At 32.4% G+C, this 21,500-nt stretch overlaps 2 protein-coding genes across 3 annotated transcripts; both read left to right on the top strand.

Annotated features, from left to right (window-relative positions):
* Positions 1 to 132: 132 nt before the first annotated feature.
* Positions 133 to 8,332, top strand: LOC123720567 (lysophosphatidylserine lipase ABHD12-like). 2 transcript variants are annotated; one of them, XM_045677234.1, is made up of 10 exons: positions 133 to 297; positions 723 to 841; positions 1,245 to 1,358; positions 3,082 to 3,222; positions 3,818 to 3,910; positions 4,989 to 5,126; positions 5,623 to 5,774; positions 6,484 to 6,651; positions 7,299 to 7,426; positions 8,015 to 8,332. In XM_045677234.1, coding segments are annotated over exons 1-10 (1,080 nt in total). In that variant the 5' UTR covers positions 133 to 295; the 3' UTR covers positions 8,040 to 8,332. The 2 variants fall into 2 exon arrangements, with proteins under 2 accessions (XP_045533190.1, XP_045533189.1); XM_045677233.1 differs by having other exon boundaries at positions 133 to 559.
* Positions 8,333 to 8,487: 155 nt separating this feature from the next.
* LOC123720236 (lysophosphatidylserine lipase ABHD12-like) lies at positions 8,488 to 16,132 on the top strand. The gene is made up of 10 exons (XM_045676774.1): positions 8,488 to 8,597; positions 9,286 to 9,407; positions 9,832 to 9,945; positions 10,490 to 10,618; positions 11,440 to 11,532; positions 12,273 to 12,407; positions 13,603 to 13,751; positions 14,202 to 14,369; positions 15,680 to 15,795; positions 16,081 to 16,132. Exons 1-10 carry the CDS (start codon positions 8,587 to 8,589, stop codon positions 16,106 to 16,108), a joined length of 1,065 nt encoding a protein of 354 aa, XP_045532730.1. The 5' UTR covers positions 8,488 to 8,586; the 3' UTR covers positions 16,109 to 16,132.
* Positions 16,133 to 21,500: the final 5,368 nt, after the last annotated feature.

The following is a 21,500-nucleotide window of genomic DNA, read 5'->3' as shown; positions in this document are numbered from 1 at the left end:
TTTAATAATGATACTATAATGTATTCGAATTAAATATTCGAGCTGCAATCTGAGGGTGTGCGACATCTATGATCTAACAAATAACAATGTTCATAGTCTGTGGCGTGCTAACTGCTTACTACTAGTATTAAATGTATGCTAGTATTAAGTGACGTTCTAACGGGATAATAAAATAATTATTTATTATTGTATTTGGCCTAAATTTTGTGTTCTTTTCATTGGGTTTTATGGTTTATATAGAGGAGAATAACTTATTAGTTCGAAGATTGTAGTTTAGTCATAGAACTAGAAAAATATGTTAGTTGCGGATTTTTAGTTTTTCGTAATTTCGTGATTAATTTTGTACAAATTGAAGTCACAAATTTGAGGCAACATTTCGCTATTGCATATATAAATAATCGTACGAGTTGTTTACTTACACACTACTAATAGTTATTACATTTTGCATTTAATTATCAAGTTTTTTTTTTCAACATTTTAATTTATTAATTAAATAAAACTAAAAAATTGTGTAAAAGATGCACCTACTTGTGTTTTGCTTACCCTTATACTCGATTGCGTAAGTATTTATATACTTAGTTCATGCTTTTCATGATTTATAAATAATAATTGATAATTGAATGTTTACACATTGTTTCCTACTTATTAATATTGCAAATAATATTAACCTTTTATGTATTAAGTAAAGGCTTACAATAAAAAAAATTTTAATACTTTTGCAGGGCCTTTCTGCTAGGTGCATCAATCACAGCGGGAATATTTGTTTTCCATGTAGCTGTTGTGCCTTTAATATTCAAGTATTCAAAATCATTTAAACAGAATATGATTTTTGCTAATTTTGGTATGTATGTACTTTCCATTATTTCCTCCCATCTAAAGTTCATTGATTTATTTATTTACTAGGACCACCATTAACAAAACTTAAATTCTGTTAGCCAAAGCCTGTGAATGGCTTTTTTTAAAGGCACTTGTTAATTAAAAGGAAGTTGGTCTTGTTGAGAAGTATTAATATTCATCATTTATCATAATGGCATTGATGACAATATTCCATACATAATTCTGAGTTTAGAAAATACAATTTCATAGGAAATGCGCGGCTCAATAAACAATATGTGCAAAATTGTATATTTGATATTAAATACCTTGATTTAAATAATTATATGGTTTAATTAATCCATAAGAAATATAGAACTTATAACTTTAAAATTACTTAAAAGCATGTTGACAAATCCCTTATTTTACAGCTCAATGGCCTTTTCATATAGACTATGAGGACCCCGCAGCTAGCGGAATAGAAGGTGCTAGAAATATTAACATTGAGTATCAATCTATAGTTGATAATTGCCCAGTTAAACTAGGTAAGCCTATAACTAGGTAGCCATAATATATTTTCTTCACAGCTTTTGTCTCACAATACTGATTTATAAACACAATACCATGATGACTGTGGAAAAAGAGTGATAATAGGTAATACTTATGAAGTAAATTGAGAGTACAATGATAGTAGCAGGATTTGATACACATCTATGATGATGTCATTAACACATCTGATTTTCACCAGCTCAGCCTTATAACTATTATGATGTTATGTATGTATGTATGTTATGTTGCCGGTTAATAAAAAAAACCAAGCACTTGAACCACTTTCCACCTGTGCTTGATTAATTCTTAAATAATATTTAATGTGCAATTCTCTATACTTTTATAGTTATCTTTTGAATATTTAATAAAATTGATAGATATGTGATATAAGTAGAATGTTGTAATGAAAATGGACTTTGATCATTATGTTAATCACGTTTTTTTATGATATGACATACATTAATTATATTTGGTTGATGAAAGGTGTGAATTGTATATACTAGTTTTTATTTTACATAGTTAAATATATGTATCGGAAGCAGAGTATTCTTAATGATAACTACTTTGTATGGTACCACAGTCTATTTATACAATTGAAATTAATTATACAATATTTAAATGCTAGGTTTAAATAGCTTAATTATTTGCAAATCATTATTTAAATAAGAGTGGATGTCGAGACGTGTGGCCAAGTATAAAGTCTAAAGTCCAAGTAAGCCTTGGGATTACATAATTTTTGACTTAGCTGTCATTCCTTATGTATGAAAATTTTTCACCGAATTGTGTATCATTTTTTCCTTCGTATAAACATACAAGTAATTCAATAAAAAATAATCACAGTAATTTACTTATAACTTATAAATTAGACGCAAACCTGCTTCAAAAAGACCAGCGGGTAAAGTGGTGTCATTTGAAACAGTATGAAACTTAACACAGACAAGTTCTGCGTTATACGCTTCACTAGGAAATAGAACAAACACCCAAGGACATACTACATCAAGAACAGCACTCAAGCGAATCACGTTCGTAAAACGTTACGTCAGCAAACTACAAATCTCTGGATTTCGTTTTACGCAACTGCAAAGCTTTCCAAAAATCCAACAGACTGTATAAAATTTTCTTACGCTTTGGAATACTGTGGCCTCGTGTGGAACCCCCACTATGAAGTCCCCAAAAAATGGTGGTGGGCTGACAAAAGCGTTTACTTTGACACCTGTCCTTTAAGACACACATGCTAAAAACTTCGCATAGCGATCGCCTACAAGTCTACAGCTCCACCTTAAAGCTACTTCCATATGGTAGAGATCTGTTGGATGCTATTTCTTTATAAACTGTGGAACATGCTGGACTCACCTCAGGTTTAAATTTACCATTTGAGACGTGGCAAATAGTGGAGATAACAAATGTATCCAGATTTGTACCTTTCGCTACCTACTATTACCTACTATTCACTCTAATTTAGGGCTCTAAGCTCCACTACACAGAATGGCTAGAATGTGTGTGTGCAGGGCCCGAACAATCTTGATATCTACAAGGATCGCGCATCTGATTATAGAAAGATTGTCGGTATCTTAGGTTTTTTTGCTGTTTCGTAATTTAAGGTATTTTTTGTAAACTTATTAATTTATAAGCATTATGTTTTGCACGCCGTCCACACCGGTGTCACACATTGGTTATAATTTATTGGCTATAATATATAATAAATATTTACAATTACAGGTATTTGGCATATCCTACCAAAGAGTAGCTATGAAAAACTAAAGGGTAGTTTTGAAGAGAGCGCGGATAAGGAGCAACTAAGCAAGCAGTTAGACGAAGAATTAGCCAATTCAAAACATCCTATCGTACTTTATTGTCATGGTATAACTACGCTTAAAAGAATAAATAAGACATATATAACTCATTTTAAAGCTTTTACGCTACAAAGCACTAAATACAATATTTCTTGTTTATAGCCACTTCAGATGCCTCAAAGTTTATAATTTAGGAATTGATTGAAATTATCGTATACGGAACATATAAAACAAAAATCAATGGCGCTACAACTTTTTTAGGTTTGGGCCTCAGATTTCTGTATGTTTCATGATCATCTGTTAATCTAATAGGCACGTAGGTGATCAGCCTAGATCAGAAGTTTCCTAACGATGTTTTTCTTCACGGTTCGGGCGAATGTTAAATGCAAATGCAGTTAAAGTCTCATAGAAAGAAAGTATTGGTGCACAGCCGGGGGGTCGAATCTACGACCTAAGATATGACTCGTACGCTTAAACCACTGGGCCAACACTGCTCTTAAACAATAAACATTTATCGACATTATATACATACATGTTCCTTTCAGAAAATCCAGAAATATACAGGAAAAACTTTTTTCAATGTCGTCCTTGCAAATGTAGACAAATTACACGAGATTTAAATGAATTTCTTTTTAAAATCGTATTATATACTTAATTTTTAGGCAACTCCAACTCTCGTGCGGCATCTCATAGGATAGAGTTATATCAATTCTTTCAGAAGATGGACTTCCATACTATCGCATTCGACTATCGCGGTAAGATTTTTATCATAAAATTAAATAACTTAATATATATATATATATATATTAACATACATACTAGCCTATCGGGCACGCAGTCAGTGACATATGTGACCGAGTAGCTAAGTGCAGGGGAGTGTCGAAGTCTCCCCTTTCTTAAAAAGGGACATTATTAACTTAGAGGGTTGGCATCTCACGCGACAGGAGACAACTACTCCGGAAATATCGTCAAAATAACTTGTTGCTATGTAATTAATTTTTATCATATCCTTAATCTTGAAAAATGGTTGCCAACATACGAAATCAGGTTAGTGCGCTTTAAGATGTCATTGGAGAATCTTTAAAAAATGTATGTTATATAGTTTAATTGCCTTTTTAAATTAAAATTTTGTGTTTCTTCCCGCACACTTTAAAATCGATTTTCGTTGGTATATTTATGTATATTTGTAACGGCTAAAATCGTTTTACTGATCTTAAACATAATTTCACCATTAGAATGTTTTTTTTTCTCGATCTCAGAGGTGGAAATGCATTTTCGCATCCCCTACCCTCAAAGGTTGCTGAGGTATGTGAGACACGCAACGCCAATAATCTCTGCTATTCAGAGACTGAGTGAACAATACCCACTAAAACCACCTCGAGTAGTTCCTACAAAGCCGCGTTACAGAGGCTCCGGGGTCGCTGTCGCATTATACTAGGACACCATTAGAATGCTACCCTTTTTTTTGTATGAGGTGAAAATGCGCTTGCGCAGGCCCGCGCCAAGGATATCAAGCTTGACGCGGGGCCTGTGGGTCTACACTCAAATCGCTCTGCTATTCAGAGAGGTAGCGAGACCCCACCAACTAAAAACACCTCAGCCCTTCACACGCCCTTAAGATGGGCCCTCGGGGTTCGCCAGGCATTCTACCCAAGGGACCCGAGCAATTAGAATGCTACCCTGATTTCCGAAATATTTTTTTAAATAACCCCCTTAAACGTCTGTTTCTTTTCATCGCTGCGTAAACAAAATTTGAAAGAAAAGGATGAAATGGTCACGAGAGGGCGCAATAATAAATTTTGTATGAAGACAGATTTGGATTGTTTTTTCTAGGATATGGCGATTCGACAAATGTCTGTCCTACTGAAAGAGGGGTTGTAGAAGATTCACTAATTGTTTATGACTGGTTAAACAGCACTATTCAGTCCAGCTCTCAACGACCAGCGGTTTTCGTTTGGGGACATTCATTGGGTAAGTCCCAAAATCGGGATAGACATAATTTTTAATCAGAATGATTGAACCACCCGGGACAATAATTTTTTCGCTGGGAAACAAACCCAGGATATCTAATCCTACATACTACTGTAGAATAAATGTGTCTAGTTACAACAAAAATATTTTTAGTTTATTTTTGTAGGTAGCTTCAGTGAGTACCAGACTAAGTCCTAATTTGTATATCAAGTTAGAATCTAAATACTGCGTCAAAATTATGTAGAATCATTTATTAATTTGACACCTCTGAAAAAGAAGTTAGCTGATTTTTTTTATATTTTTTTATTGACAATTGACATTGCGTAATCGATTTTTTTTTATAAATTATAAAATTTTACTTTTATTTCTTAATATATTTTACAATATATGTTTTATTTATTGTACAGCCAAGACTACATAAAGGTTTAGCGGTGACCTAATACCTACTTCTACTGGTTCTGCCGATTAGATTCTTTACATATGAAAATTATTCCAGGTACTGGAATTTCCTCCCATTTAATGGGAAATCTCTCAGAATTGTCTCGCGATGTTCTCAAACGGGAGCCTTTGCCGAGACCAAGTGGACTTATTCTCGAAGCTCCATTTAATAACTTGGCAGATGCCGTCACTCATCACCCATTGTCCGCAGTAAGAAGCCATGCTTAATATCATCCATATGATACCATCTAAATTATTGTTCTAATATTATTGATATATATTGAGATTTTCTCGTATATATAATTCAAAACGATTATATATTTATTATAAACATGATAAAGATTGATCCCGTTCTTTATAAAAAGTAATTGGTAGTCTCTTTATATCACAATTTGACAGAAAGAGACGAAACAGTATTTTAGTTAAAATAGTAGTTCTCTTCTATTGTTATTAAGTTAATACAGTGCAAATTGAATTGTAAACCTTTGGGTTTTTCGAAGTCGGTCAATTAATAATTAAGTCTTATAAATTTTTGTTTCTTAAATATTTATTAAACTTTTTCATCTTTAATAATTTACATACGTCACGCCAAAGATGGCGTTAAATCCAATATTGAAATCAGTAATAGTAAATAGTTAACTGTCAACTTGACGTGTCATAGTCTCTGAATATGAATGTTTTAAGGCCCTTGAAATTCGGTTATGTAAGTAAAGTGATGAAATACGCTTTTATATTTGTTAACAAACTTTCATTTTAATCTAATCCTCCCGTAAATAATGTATAAACATTTAAAAAAATTAATTTATTATTAATGTAAATAATATATATATATAAGTAATAATTTATTGAAATGTAATTTATTAGTAATGTAGTCGAATAAATTTCTCGACACAAACAAAATCATAGAAAATATTTCCAGCTAGTAAGATGGTTGCCGTACTTCGACAATACATTCGTGTCGCCGTTCAGATCGAGCGAAGAATATTCCTTCAAGTCAGACACACACTTGGCCAAGGCGAAAGAGTTGCCAGTTCTCATATTACACGCTAAGGATGACGTCATCGTTCCCTTTGTTGTCGGGCTTAAGGTTTGTAAAGTTTATTTTTTAATAAGTTTGACGTTATTGACACGAGACGTCGATTTCATGATAAAGAGCGCATTTCACAGCCGTAAAACTACCACTAAGTAAGTTATTTAAACCAAACGTAAGTCTGTGTTAACTAACTAAATATAAATTTGGCATTTCTTCCATCAAATGTATATAGAAATAGAACTACTTAATAGATATCTAGGAATTAGACACAGACTAGACTAGAAAAACTTCATATAACAGTTGAATAACTCTGATTTATTATTATGAATATAAAATAACTTAAAAGGTTTCTTTACTTCATTACAACGTCATCTATTATCGTAAAATGACATTACAATATTAGGTTGTGTTACGAACAGTTGCCACTAGATGGAGCTAATTTGTATCCATTTAATATATCCCATAGATTATGGCAAACAAATCCATTATAGAATGACTAAATTAATAATTTTATATAAAATTAAGTATACTAAACATTCTTGATAAAAGGTTTTTTTAATTCTGCGGTGTAAATACAGACTGGGATATTTTTAACGCAGCATAGGTAAAAATAGGTTTTTATTCACAATTATATTTTATACTTACGCTGTGTCCACACGCTATTATATAACATACATTGAAATATATTTTGTAACTTTCAGTTATATAGATCAATATTGGAGTCGCGGAATAACGATGGCTCAAAAGTCAAACTTCACGCTTATGACAAACAGAAAAACTTAGGTCACAAATATATCTGCCACGCCCAAGATCTAGAACAAGTTATTGGGTAAGTAGCCCCTTTCGCAACACTCTTTTTTTTCAGTTTTTATAGCTTTCAAACAAATTACGATTTGCAGACACAGAATGAAATTTATTTGTAGTATCAGGAATTGAACCCCTTATTTCTGAACTTTGAAGAAATCAATATAAATAAATTAATCCATTTTTTCTAGGCGCGAAGTTTATAGTCTGTTGCATATAAAAGTTTAACTTATCTATAGCAATTTTTTTTCCTGTATTTTTTTAAAAGTTCGCAATGTCTAACGTCAACAAAACTGCATGTCTACATTTTTTTAATATTTATTAGTTGTTGGGATTGAACCCAATGTATTTAATTAGTTAATAAAATAAAATAAAAAATTAATTTTCATTCTTTTTTTAAAATTTTCAATGCCCAACAGATTGAAATGCTTCTCATACATTATTTGTAAAACAGTTTCTATACTCTATAATATCTGCAGTTGCAGCTGAACTTTTTTTGCATAGGTGATATAGGCTTTATTACTCAGGAATAATCTAGCAAAATAATGTTCAAGAGTTTTTTTAATTAATTGATTACAAATATCTATTTATATAGATTGTTATTTTTTTCCAGTGAATTTGTGGCAATGCATCAGTAGACAACAGAAGATGCTCGGCTTAATATTGACTGCTTTGGCTTAATTGCGTTTCTTTATTTGTCCTTTAGCAAACATTTCTCTATTGTTATTGATATTGAAACTTGATTTTATTTCCTAATTATTTTTTGTTTAATCGACGTCTTAGTGAGAATTTATTTTGATAATTACGAAATTTAATTGTCACGTTAAAAAAATGCTGTTTGCTAAAGAAGAGATTGCTTTCGCGGGGCTATAGGTACAAACGTAAAACGTCAATTATTTATTGTATTTTTGTAATAAATAAATAATTTATTCCATCTGTTTCATTTACTCCTTCCCTGCAAAAACTTCAAAAAAATTGTTTTACGAAATTCCTTTAAGTTTTACATTAAGCGCCATCTATCATTGCATGTAGGAAACATTTACCAAAAAGGTTTTATAATGATAACCGTCAAAAGTGACATTGCCATACAATTACTTGCAAACTATGCCGTAATTTGGCACCGATTTATTAAATTATGTAAAAATATATTAAAACTACAAAAAAAATGAAATAAATACGGTAAAAATGGTTGTCGGGTGAGTTTGAATTCAAAAATGTTTTCTATATTTATATAATACTACACCTATATAATATTATTGTTTCGGAGGTCAAGACGTATTTTAGGTTGCATTCCCAAGGATTGCATGGCGGAATTGTTCAAATACCCTATACTAAAACCTGTAATTCAGTTGAGACCTGTTTCTAACTAATGAACTAAATAATCCAAACAATTTTTTATAAGGCCATGGATGCTTGAACATACAAAACTTACATGCAAAGTTTAGTCGCAACCCAATTGCGATTATAAAATCTACACATACGACAGATGTACACATACGACATGTGTGCCCACTAGGTGCACATATTGGTGACTCTGGGTGGTGGTCCTGACCGTTTCCTAATTACTGAATACATACATATATCTATAGATAAGTGTGAATGCACCAAGGCCTAAGGTAACAGACCAAGCTCTGTGGACAGCGAGTGCTGAATTATTAAGAATCTTGACCACTTCTGGAGAATGTGTTATTAACAGACACCTCGATTAATATCCGATAACTAAATAAAACACTTGTATTAAAATACTTTGATGATGAAAGTAATGCAATTTTCTTAATTTCACGTTTATTAAAATCGTTTCAATAAAACGTGTCCAAACCAAGACTTATTAACTGAAAATTGTCTCGTTAATAACCGTTATTTAGAAGTAGATGTGTTCGACAGCGCAATACTCCTGACTGGCGCGTCCTTAACCGCGAGCGTTTTCTTCATGCAAGTTGCAGTACTACCTCTTATGTTCAGATATAGTAAGACTGTACAACGGAAAATGGTATTTTCTAACTGCAGTAAGTAATATTTGTCTTATCCGTAATATTTAAATCTTAAGCTATTAAAAACCTGCACAAAATCAATTTTTGAATACGAAACAAAACTACGTAATCATTTATGTTGATTAAAATTCTTCAACAACGACTTCACCCGGAACAATATTAAGCGATGCGATCTTTGGTTTCGATTAAAGTTCCATTTTTAGTCTCCCAGGATTCCCGGAATCTCTAGGTAATAAAAATCTTTGTTTTACGGTACTGCCGTATTTTGTTGTTGTCAATTATTGAATTACACTTATACAATTCGTTTGCAAACACATTTCACCCACCGCGATTATTAAAATATGCGTCCTCGATCGATCGCTCAGGAGAAGTGAGTGCGAGTCATAATCCGTTGGACAACAGTGACAAAATCTGGTTAATAGTTCAGAAATGTTTACAGTAAATTACCCAAAGAATATGGACTTCGAGAATCCTTCCAGTTGCAACGTAATGGGAGGAAGAAATTTTACTATAGAGTTTCAATCTAAAGTCGACAACCGCCCGATAAAAATAGGTAATTATATATCGACTAGCAATTAAGACCAACAGCTAGTGTTGAAATTTCGAATAAATTTTTTTTAGTTTAAAATTGATTATCAATCTTATAAGGTATTTAATGCTAGGCAATGTTTGCCTAGTAACTTCAGTATATTCGATCCCCGGCTGTGCACCAATGGAATTTGTCTATGTGCCCATTTAACACTCGTTCGTACGGTGAAAGAAAACATCGTGAAGTAGCCGGCATGCCTTAGACCCAATAATCGACGGTATCAGGAAGGTTGATCGCTTGCTTGCCTATTAGGAATTATCACGGAAGAGATGCAGAAATCTGAGACCCAGACCTAAAAAGGTTATAGCCCTATTGGTATATACTTATATAAGGTATTTAAAGTCACCAAAAATGTTATATATAAACGAACTTAAAATGATAATTGCTTAAAGTTTATAGTACAAAAGTTACATATCGAAATAACATTCAATAACTGTCAAAGTACGTTTATTAAGTGTAACGTTAAATAAAATATATATTTGTACTAAATTAAAAGCATACAAATCAGGTATATGGCATTTTGTACCATCTTCCGTGTTGCGTGAGCTGATGTCTGTCAAAGATGAGATGACACTCTGTGACCGCCTTCAACGAGAGCTGGAGAACACTCATAATACTATCGTGTTGTATTGCCATGGTTTGTTTTCATTTACCTCTTTGAATATTTAGATATAAAGTATATCAAATCTATATAACATTATTATGCAAAGTTTAGTTAAATACAGTAAACCCCGCTTAAGACGATTTCTCAGGGAAACCACTAAAAACGCGTCTTAAGCGAGAAAGCATACGGGATATGGAAAATAATACGTACTACGTATTATTATGTATTAAGTTCTAATTTTGGTATATATAGGTATTTAATTATACATTTACAAATTACATTAAATACGTAGTGTAGGTAATTATAATTACATCACGCTGGTAAACAACAACACTACTACAGAATAATAACAATTACAAACCAAAATTATCTAAAATAAAAAATACATTAAACTAATGCTAAACTAAATTGACGAAATTGAAAAATTGTAAACAAAGATTTCAATGTTTATATTATAACGATAATTTTATATATATAGAGATTAACTATTTAGTTTAAAATAAAACGTGCAGAAAATAATCTCAAGGTGATTTTTGTAAGTGTCACACGCCATCTATGTAAGGTCAGTTTCGGCACGAGTTTCTTTACTGTACGTGCCTGTGTCAAAAAGTAGTCTAAGAATTTGTTTGTGAATGCTAATTATGATAGCTTAAAATGTATTGCCGTATGGTTTGGTTTTCTCTTACTTGAGGAAATGAATTGTGCATACCCACGACTGCTTAGTGCCAGATGGTTACTCGCTTTTGTACATAACCACTAAAACCCCTACCAACAATCGCCCTGGATGCAGTAACAGCAGAGTCTTATCCGTTTTCTGGATTGCAATTAATAATATTTCTAATATTTACAATCAGGTAACTCAAATCACCGTGGATCACCTCATCGTCTACAAATGTATAGAGTTTTTCAAGAATTGAATTTTCATGTCATCGCCTTTGATTACAGAGGTATTTATATAATGTATTCTATTTATTCATGTTATTAGCAAGTATGAGATGGAATACTGTGATAAAAATAGACTGTGGACATTTTCTGGAACTCTATGGAAACCATTCGCCGAGTCATTATACTTTTATTATTTTTGACCCTTTGATTTTGCAGCTACTCGATTGTGAGAATAATTGGATGGATATGTTTAGCGCTGCGCCTTCTGAAGATCTCTTGTCACTTTCACACGTGTATATCCATTCAATAATATAGTTCCATAAGTATCTGATTGTCCTTTTGGAACATGTGTGATAGAAAATATAAAATAATTATTGTCCAATTTTAGCATACAGTACACAAGCCGAGGGTAATGATTCTAAACCAAGCCCCACAATATGCTTCACATCTTACAGGCCGAACCTTGATCTTCTTAAAGCTTTCCATTCAAAATAATTTTACGTACTCAATCTTCTGTATAGTGTAGTTTGTCTGTAAGTTTTTTCTTTTCTCTTACGAGGATTGTTAATAAAAAGTTCGCTCTCAATTCTGTTACCTGATTTTATATACCTATTAACGTTAATAAATAAATGATAACGAGGGCCGGGATAGGGTTAGCTAATTATATATTTTGAAAAATTTGTAAATAATGGGTAAATACTATAATTAAAGGTGTTAGCTGGACTGAACCACTTTGATTGTTAGCTAGTTTTACTTGCTACTCGGATATGCTATATCTATAGAGATTTTTATACGTATTTAGGTTATGGAGACTCTAGTAACGTGAGACCAACCGAAAACGGCGTCGTGGAAGATGCTTTGAAAGTTTATTCTTGGCTTAGTGGCGTAGTAGATGAGAGAAAGCGCCCTATGATGGTTTTGTGGGGACATTCATTAGGTAAAAAATATTTAATCGTGTTTAGTGTATGTTTAACAAGTATTGTTGTTATCTAAGATAGCCTTATCGTCATTTATGATAGTAGCATTATCTATGAATACCAGTAATTGTGTAAAGATAATTATCTAAGAGACTTTGCCCTTGTTCCTGCCTACCAGACTCGTAATCGTGCTTTGCTTCACGTCCCTCACATCAACACTAACTATGCAGAATCCCATCAGTTTTGTACCGCGCAGTCCGGACATTCAACGACCAATATTTAAGCCTTGACTTGTGTAAGCTATCGCGGAATATGGTTAAAAGAAGTATTAGGAATATCCATAGCGCAATATCACCTGCATCATGAGCATACCCCATAAGAACATACACACCATCACGTACTTACCCTCATTTTTACACCATCATACAACACAGCCAAATACCACTTAGTATTGAATAATTTATATTGTTTGTTTGCTTTTGTAAATTTTTAAACCTTTTAGTAGTATTCCTCTGGCTTTCTGTTAGTGTAATTGTTTATTAATATATATATAATTGATTTAGTTGTAGGATTACGAAATAAATAAATAAACTAGGGAAACGGTATATTTTGATTTCCTACGTTCCTAATTCTTTATTTATTCTACATTTTCACCTAAATTGATATACATATGTCGCAGTTAAATTAACAGCCTAGCATATTAACTAAACGGCGACGCTTAACTAACGGCCTGAAAGATATTCAGCCGCAACGTTTGTTACAACATTTATTAAACGGGCTGGCTAATGCTTAGGCCATTCGTACGATACAGTCAATATTTGGCATAAATAAAAAAGATGAAACATGATTTTAAAAAAGATTTCTTTTAAAATTTAATTGCTTAAGTCAAATTCACATTATTATTGCCACAACACTCTTCCATTGTACTTGTTGTTTTTCATGAAACTTTGGAAAACGCCATCACAGTTCTGGTTTGCCGACGATATATTGACAGTTTGAAGAGTTTCGTTACGGGTTTGAGTGTGGCAGAAACTGGAATTAAATTTAAATTAACAGTCAACAGGCTAGGCAAGTGATCTCGTCATCGATCCAAGTCATTTGCCTCGCTGTTTTATCAACTGGCTCTTCAACTGGATCTTTCAGGCCGCTAGTTAAACGGCACCGCTTAGCTTAAATCGGCTTACGGAAGTTCAGGTTAATTTTTTTTTACCTTAGGCACAGCTATAGCAGCTAACCTGGTGGCGAATTTGGACGACCTGTGTCGTAGTAACAATCAGAAGTGTTTGCCGGCTCCAGATGCGCTGGTACTCGAAGCTCCCTTCAATAACTTGCTTGATGAAATTGAAAAACACCCATTTTCTAAGGTAATTCATAAGCTGGATGTTAAAACATATTATTCTTTGACGATTTTGTGTTTATGGGTTATGTGCAGTGAAGCCATTGCTTCAATTTTGTACTAAAGTCTGTATAAACACTTAACTCCTAACATTTTACATATCCATATAACTCTATAACTCTCTCTTTCTTATTTCTATTATCATGTATTGCTTTTTAAATACAAGTAGGTTTCTCTTCATGACATACACTATCGAAGTTTTGGAACCAAGATTAGCCTTCATCACATTGTTTGGTGCCTCCCTCACCGAAAGTACCTACTATTGATTTGGAGTCAAACGCGCGTCTATCACATCGCTAAGTCAACACTGTTCTTTCATTTCACTCATGCAATATCCGTAATAAATATTTCTGAATCGAGAATACTGGTGTGATTAACTTTGTCGAATTCATATCTTATTCATGACGCTAAATTTTAGCTGGTATCCTGGCTGCCGTATTATAAGCAGTCCTTTGTGAAGCCCTTCAGTACGTCTACGGAGTATTCCTTCACGACTGACCAGTATTTAGCAAGAGTGACTAATCTTCCTGTACTCATCTTACATTCTAAAGGGGATAGGATTGTGCCGTACGAGCTGGCGGTCAAGGTAATGTCTATATATGAAACAAATGGTATTTGATTTGGCAATGCCGAGTCTTAAAATTAAGGAACTTGAAATTTAATTTACGCTAAAACAATAGGTATCTATAAATGATTCAAGATGGAACTACATTGATAAGGATGAAATTTTATCTTTATCCAGATTTCCTATCAACTGAATACGTATACAACATCGTATTCCGTTATGAATTGCAAGCTTTAAACGCAATTACAAAATAATAATGAAACAATGATACTAAGTTCTTATGATGTATATGTCATGTCGTAGCTTAATTAGCCGTTCAATCAACAGCCTTGTCTCTAGCCGTTCGACGGCCTGAATGATGTTCAGCTATTTGATCGTCAGCTCGGCACATGACTTGGATCGATGACCTTCATTATTTGCCTGTCCTGTTCATTTCTATTTAGTTCCACTTCTGCCACCTACACCTACCAAACTGTCAATATAGTAGTAGTATAATAGCATTTTATATTTTCCAAATGTTTATAAAAAACTCTACTTAAGGGGGTAATGACGCTAAGAGTTAATGTAAGAACACTAATATATAACATTTTAAATAGATTAGGTAAAAAAATTCTTATGTCAAATATTTCAGCTTGTTTATTTCGGTCAAATAGTCGTACGAAGTGCCAAAGCATTGCCAGCCAGTTCATTAAATGTATAAACGCTAGGACTGAATATAGGTAATTTAGGTCGCTAGCTAAACACTGTTTAGAAAAAGGCTAGGCTGTTGACTGAACGGCTAATTAAGCTAGTGGACTGTGACATATAAAATAATTTCGAAGTTTGTTAATTACCTAATTTATCTCTGTATGTGTATAGAATATAGACTAAGTCAACTGTCAAACCGAAATCGTTAACGAATCTTGTAAGGACCTATCGTTAAATATAGGAAAATGCCCTCGAAATAATGAGTTTCATAAATAATAATTAATTCGCGTTTATTCATTTCTTAAAATGTGCACTTGCGTTCACCTAATCACAATTTTTAACGCCTGCTGTAAATTTCACAATGGCGTAATTTTCGAGTTTAGATGTGGCATTTCGATTAAAGACCACATCTAAAACTATACGATGTAATAATAATAATTTTTCCTCGTGGTTTTATCATATGTCTTGTTTGTTTTTGTAATCAATGATGTTAACTTTCATGCTTTGTATTCTATAGTACGATATTTTCTCAGTTATTATGTCTCAAAAATAATTGTATAATATGTGTTTAACTCAACATAATATAACACAGAAACGCTTTATCTCGTTAGGTGATGGAAACTGTGTAAAAATTTGTTTTACAGTTATACGAATGCGTGGCGCAGTCGCGAAATAAGGGAGGTGCTGTATTGCAGTTTCATGTCTTTGACAGAGGTCACAACGACCTATGTGAAGCCAAGGACTTGCCTGGAGTTGTAAGGTAATAATAATATGAATATTTATCTTATAAATCATGGTTTATGGTTGCTTCTAGGTGGGTTTTGTTTCGATTAGGCGAGGCAATTGAAAAATTGTTTCTCGAAGACACATACAAAAACAGGACTCGTTACGTGACTTCAAACGTAAAATAAGATTTAATTTTCTAAGGTAGTTTAAAATTAACTTTAAATAAATTAATATAATATTTGCGATGCCAAAATATCTATGTCTGTACATAATTATGAACATTATAGGTTCATAGCTAATTAATTCCTTCTCTTTTCAGAGATTTTCTCACCGTTATCAAGACGTAATATAATCAATATGAGAAATGAAAATGCTTTTTTTATTTGTCTCCAGTAAACTTTCTGTTAATATAAGTTAACTGATGATGATGAATTATGTATAATAGATTAGCAAGGGACATCTACGACCCGTATTCTAGAATCAAACCAAACTAAAATCTACTTTCAAGAGCACTCAAGATGAGATTGTGTCGAGATACGAATTATAATTAGGCCTTAAACGGGCACTAAATTACGGCCATTAAAAAACACACCGCCTTATTTAAATAAATTTACTTTTATTATCTTAATTAGGTACTTTAATTGTCTTTTGTATTATCATAAACTCAATGAAATGGCAATGACAAACAATTCGTTCGTCCGCCATTATGTTCGTACAATAAAAATAAATTTCAATCAAGCTATATTGACGTACCAATAGATTATGTATGCAACTATAAAACATAAAAATTAATATTCAATTCAAGAAATATCTTTAATTCCAAATTCGCTACTGATCTACACAAAATTTTTGGCGATATAAAAACCTGTTCTTTGAACAAATTGCCATAATTTATATATTTTTTAAGGTTGTCAATAAATCTTTTTGATTAAGCCCGCGGAGCGCACGGTAGCTGAAAGGATGTTTAATTTATTATCTATGGCCTGCGGGTGTCGCCAACCTTTTTATTTAAGGTTACATAAATTAATATGTATTAATATTGTTATAAATATATTAATAATGCATTGTAGCCAGTTTATTTACTCACATAGGAATTAAAACGAAAATTTACGTGACAAATTGAATTTTTTCTATTCATCATATTGAATAAAACAGCTATATTTTAAGTCCCGATAACATAGACAAACTTGTGAACTCCAAGGTGATTTTTCTTACATCGATCGAGTCCAGGCCTACAAAGGTTCACACACCGAAGGTAATCGTAATGTGGATTGGCGGTAGGTACTCAATATACAATGAAGAATGAACCAAAATTAGTAAACATAAATATTCACGAAGAGGATATAGATGTACTAAATCTAAAACAAGTCTCTTAATGTACATATAGTCTTATACTATGGTTTATACCTAAATAAAATTACATCTGCTGAAATTATACATGTTCGCGCTTTAATCATATTTTTTATTTTTACCTTTTTATTCTAAAACTATTCCATTTTGTGCTTAAGTTTACTTATTTCAATATCAAATCGTTTTGAATTGTGATTAAAAACTCTACGTATTGCACGTCTACATCGTTTTGAAATCTTCATAAAAAAATGGTTTGACGGTTTTGATTAAACTTTGATAGCGTTTGGGTCTAAATTATATTAAATTAAAATGTTGGCAACACCTGTTCATTAAGATAGTGAGAATCGTAATATTATTTATTCGCCCCGCGCCGCACAAAGAAACGGATGCTTATTGTGCGATGTCTGGTGATTTAACACGTTAAGAAGCATTTGATATAGATAAGTAATTTTTGTTTAAAATAACCGTCACTATCATAAACCAGGCGTTATTGTTACTGCTCGTATATTTTTATAGATACTTGAAAAATATTTTCTTGCACAGTAACGTTTTAACTTATCTATGGGCAATATAGCTCACACAATTGTGAGTCAGAATCTACGAAATTGTCAAACCACAAATAATTTATAAATCAGCGTTTTTTTTTCTAAAACATCACATATGTTACAAGGAGGACAAACAGATACATATGATATTGTAGAAATATACACGTGTGAAAATGGCGCGAGAACTTAAGAAGGCACAAGTCGAATGGGTCTGCCAATAATGCACCATTATGTTTTGCATGTGACTAGAGATATTAAAAGATTTTTAATTCGTATCACCTATATGTGTTTGTATCAAAACTTGATACAAAATTTGTACAACCGACCAGTGATCGGACTTCATACTATAGCTATGACAACCAAGTGACCATTTTTTTAAAAAAGACTTCAAATAATTTCGAGATAGGATAAGTTTTTATTTTAAAATTCAATTGTAGTTTATATTACTTTTCTTCATTTATTCATCTGTTTTCCACCGAATAAACGTTCCCAGAACGTCCACAAATACTTCAAGATCATAATTAGCCAAATTGATAAGCAATAAGTTAGGATTTGTGAGAATTTTATGTCGAATTTTATAACTTAATATTAACTTCAATATACCCAATAAACAACCATAAATATCATGTCTAACGCAAGGACATCAGTACCAATCTAGTGAATATAATGAAAATGATACAAGTGTAGATTTTTTCGAATTTTTATAAGAATTGGTAAATAAAGTCAATTTTCTTGTAAAAACGTAAATAACTCTGCGGAGGTTGAGCTGAAGGACCTCCCGTAGAACAATTTTTTTCAGCTGCTGATCCCATCTAACCGCTAGTTGCGTTTGATCTCCGACTTTTTGGCCATCCTGTATATATGTACCTATAATATAGGTATTTATTTACTAATATATTCATATAATTTAGATATATATATATATAGTTTCGCCTTTACTTAGCCTACCTTTTTAGTACATACTGCAACATATAGAACATTTTGCTATGCTACTCCATACATACTGTTCGCTTTTCCAGAATAAAAAACTAAGTAACTCATTTTTTTCGCTCTATAAAAACCTTCTTCAAAAAAGGAATACATAGAAAATACTGGAATTGGTCCAAGCGCGTTTTGCGCTTAGCAACATATTTTGCGATCCATTTTTATTTATATAGATTTTACCTACACGTCATGTATTTACCTAAACCTAATTCTCGTCTAAAAAGCGGCTAAGTGTGTTCGCGTGTAACGCCTTTACTTATTTTGCCTCTATGTAATATAATAAAAAGGTTCATAATCATTTCGGCATAAATAAAAAACAGTAGGACACTATACAATTAAATCGGTATTCAAGTAGCTTCTAAACACTCCTAAATAGATATTAAAAAGAAATTCTTTGCAGACATCATGTCGTGATTCACCCAAAATATATTTTAAACAACTTTATTTAATTCACTCTATAGAGGTTATATGGCACTTATACCATGGAGAATAGAGTTTAGTATCCATGTGTAATCTGCATTCTTCTATTATCTATGCGCCCCTGACAGCGATGCGTAAAATACTCTAGAGGTTTCGCAATCTCGCCACATGTTGAGGTAACTTTATATTAGCAAAATCATTACTGGCAACCCTGTGGTGAAAATTGGCGCGAATTGTCATAATTATTATTTGTGTAAGTTCTGGCTTTATCAACTTATGTTGTCCGAAGTCCGTTGCGAATCTCGCAAAGAAATTCATAATCTTGACATGAGCAATGTCGAGTTTGTCAAACTTTACAGGAGGAAAGTGGTTTGACAGATTTGGGTCTAGATTTAAGACTGATCTAGGTTTTAGTACCTATCGTATTTGAACATGTTCTCATGATAAAATTCTGAATAATACAAATTACTGACGTTGATGTGCTGGATGCTTACATATAGGGTTTGAATCCCGGTTGGACTAAAAATTATAAACAAGTTTGCGATTTCCATTGTAGGTTGTAACGCTTTCGCTGCGTACCTACTATAAAATCGTAGTTAAAATCTGATACACTTATGAATTTCATATTCATGTTTGGTCCTTTCGGGCAAAGATGTTCTAAGTAGGTACACCCCAGAGAAAGAAGCTTTAAGCAGGCTGAAACAATTTTAAGGTTATATAGGTATGTAATAAATATAAGCAATAAAGGAAATTAACTAAACTTAACCTATAAACATTGATTGTTTTCTGTTATTTAACTACAGATATTTATCAAAATTAATTATGTAGCAGATATATAATTAGTAGGTACCTTGATATAAATCATGACCTATGGCCAGACTTTGTGGTTTATGATTTATTATCTATGCTCTATTGCTTCCAAAATCAAATTTCCCTATTCAATCTGAAACAATGATGCAATATACATATTTTGAAATTGCACAGAATATATTTGAAACGTAGACGAAGTTACAAGCCCGAGCTAGTAAAGACTAAAGACATACCTAAAGATGTATATATAGAGTATGTATGAAGGTATTAAAGTAATGCTCAGTAGTTTTGCGGCTTCGCCTTGGGACCTTAATCACGTGTGAGAGGTCATACGAAGGTCAAACATGAGCGTAGGTTTATGACAGTTGCTTAGTTTATTCTCTATAAATAATTTCTTAATTGCACAAAATGACTGAGAAATATTTGTAATTAAAATTTTACATTTAACGAAGAATCTTATATCTTTTATCCGTAAGTCTATATACTTAAGCCCTCCAAAATGTATCTCCTAGATATTATTTCTAGAAGTAGCACCTACTTGCTGTTTAGGAACATTTCTTAGAATATTGCCGTTGCCTTGATATTTTAATTATAAATATCTTATTTTATTTCAGGCAATAATGTCTGTTTTATTAACCTCTTCTTTCAAATTTTTTTTTTAGTACCTACCAAAATTCATCCAATTCGGTAAGTGTAATTCTAGACTCGATTATTCCTATAATTTTACCAACGTCTAAATAAATTGACGGTCATATGTTTATTTCACTTTATTTTGTTGGAAGTATCCCTAAGCCAACAATACGATACATGTAAATCAATAAATAAACATAAAATAAGATCGAAATCTGTTATAGGTAGCTCATTAAAGCGGAGACAGGTTCCAACAACGTAAATCATCCAACATTATTTATTACAATACCAATCTCACCCACGTCCCATTCCATTTTCTACATATCTCCACGGAAAAACCATCTCTAGATCTGTTCTCCTTTTAATAAAACAAAAGACTAGACATGTCGTTAAAACAATTGAGTGTTTATAAAAAAAAGTAGATGACACCGCGGGAATTTGAATTGTCCACCATCTTGATAGAGATTATTTTGGCGGGAAGCGCTAGGGTTGTAGAGTGCTTCGTTTCGTTCTGATGGAAAGTGGTTACATATTTATAAAATGGAATCGATTTTTAAACGGGCCAATGGGTGGGCTCCGTTATAGAGGCGGGACGCGCGCGCTCCACCCAATGTTACTTGTCAGATGAGCGTCTCATTTTTTTGTTCATTCGCGCTGCGTCCGCCGGCGCGGTCGCTTGTGCAATCAAGATATGTATGAAGACAGACTATAAATGGCAAATTAAATTTGATTGAACTTTATTTATATTTGAAGAGTTAACGCAATTTGCATTATTAATTATTTTTATCATCATTCTTAATTATCACAAACAAAAATGCACGTTAGTCAAAAATTACGCAACATTTTATTAACAAATCACAAATTATGTTATAAAATTTTTTGTTCATCAATAAATTATATTACTTAAAATGAATAATGATTACATGGGTTACTATCTCATTTTAAAATGATAAAATCGCTGAGATTAATGACAGTCACCACTCATTACTTAATTATGTTG

This window comes from Pieris brassicae, chromosome 2, assembly GCF_905147105.1.
Source record: "Pieris brassicae chromosome 2, ilPieBrab1.1, whole genome shotgun sequence".
In the NCBI taxonomy this organism is placed as follows: Eukaryota; Metazoa; Arthropoda; class Insecta; order Lepidoptera; family Pieridae; genus Pieris; species Pieris brassicae.
Note: the sequence above shows the minus strand (reverse complement) of the source record. Positions and strands in the feature narration are given on the sequence as shown.

What these genes read in the sequence shown, in the direction of transcription:
- LOC123720567 (XM_045677233.1), top strand. Translation starts at nt 519, where the DNA reads ATGCACCTACTTGTGTTTTGCTTACCCTTATACTCGATTGC. An exon ending in TATCGCATTCGACTATCGCG is followed by an intron (nt 3,911 to 4,988) that starts GTAAGATTTTTA and finishes TGTTTTTTCTAG; the next exon opens with GATATGGCGATTCGACAAAT. An exon ending in CTCATCACCCATTGTCCGCA is followed by an intron (nt 5,775 to 6,483) that starts GTAAGAAGCCAT and finishes AAATATTTCCAG; the next exon opens with CTAGTAAGATGGTTGCCGTA.
- LOC123720236 (XM_045676774.1), top strand. An exon ending in AATGGTATTTTCTAACTGCA is followed by an intron (nt 9,408 to 9,831) that starts GTAAGTAATATT and finishes AAATGTTTACAG; the next exon opens with TAAATTACCCAAAGAATATG. An exon ending in CGTACGAGCTGGCGGTCAAG is followed by an intron (nt 14,370 to 15,679) that starts GTAATGTCTATA and finishes TTTGTTTTACAG; the next exon opens with TTATACGAATGCGTGGCGCA.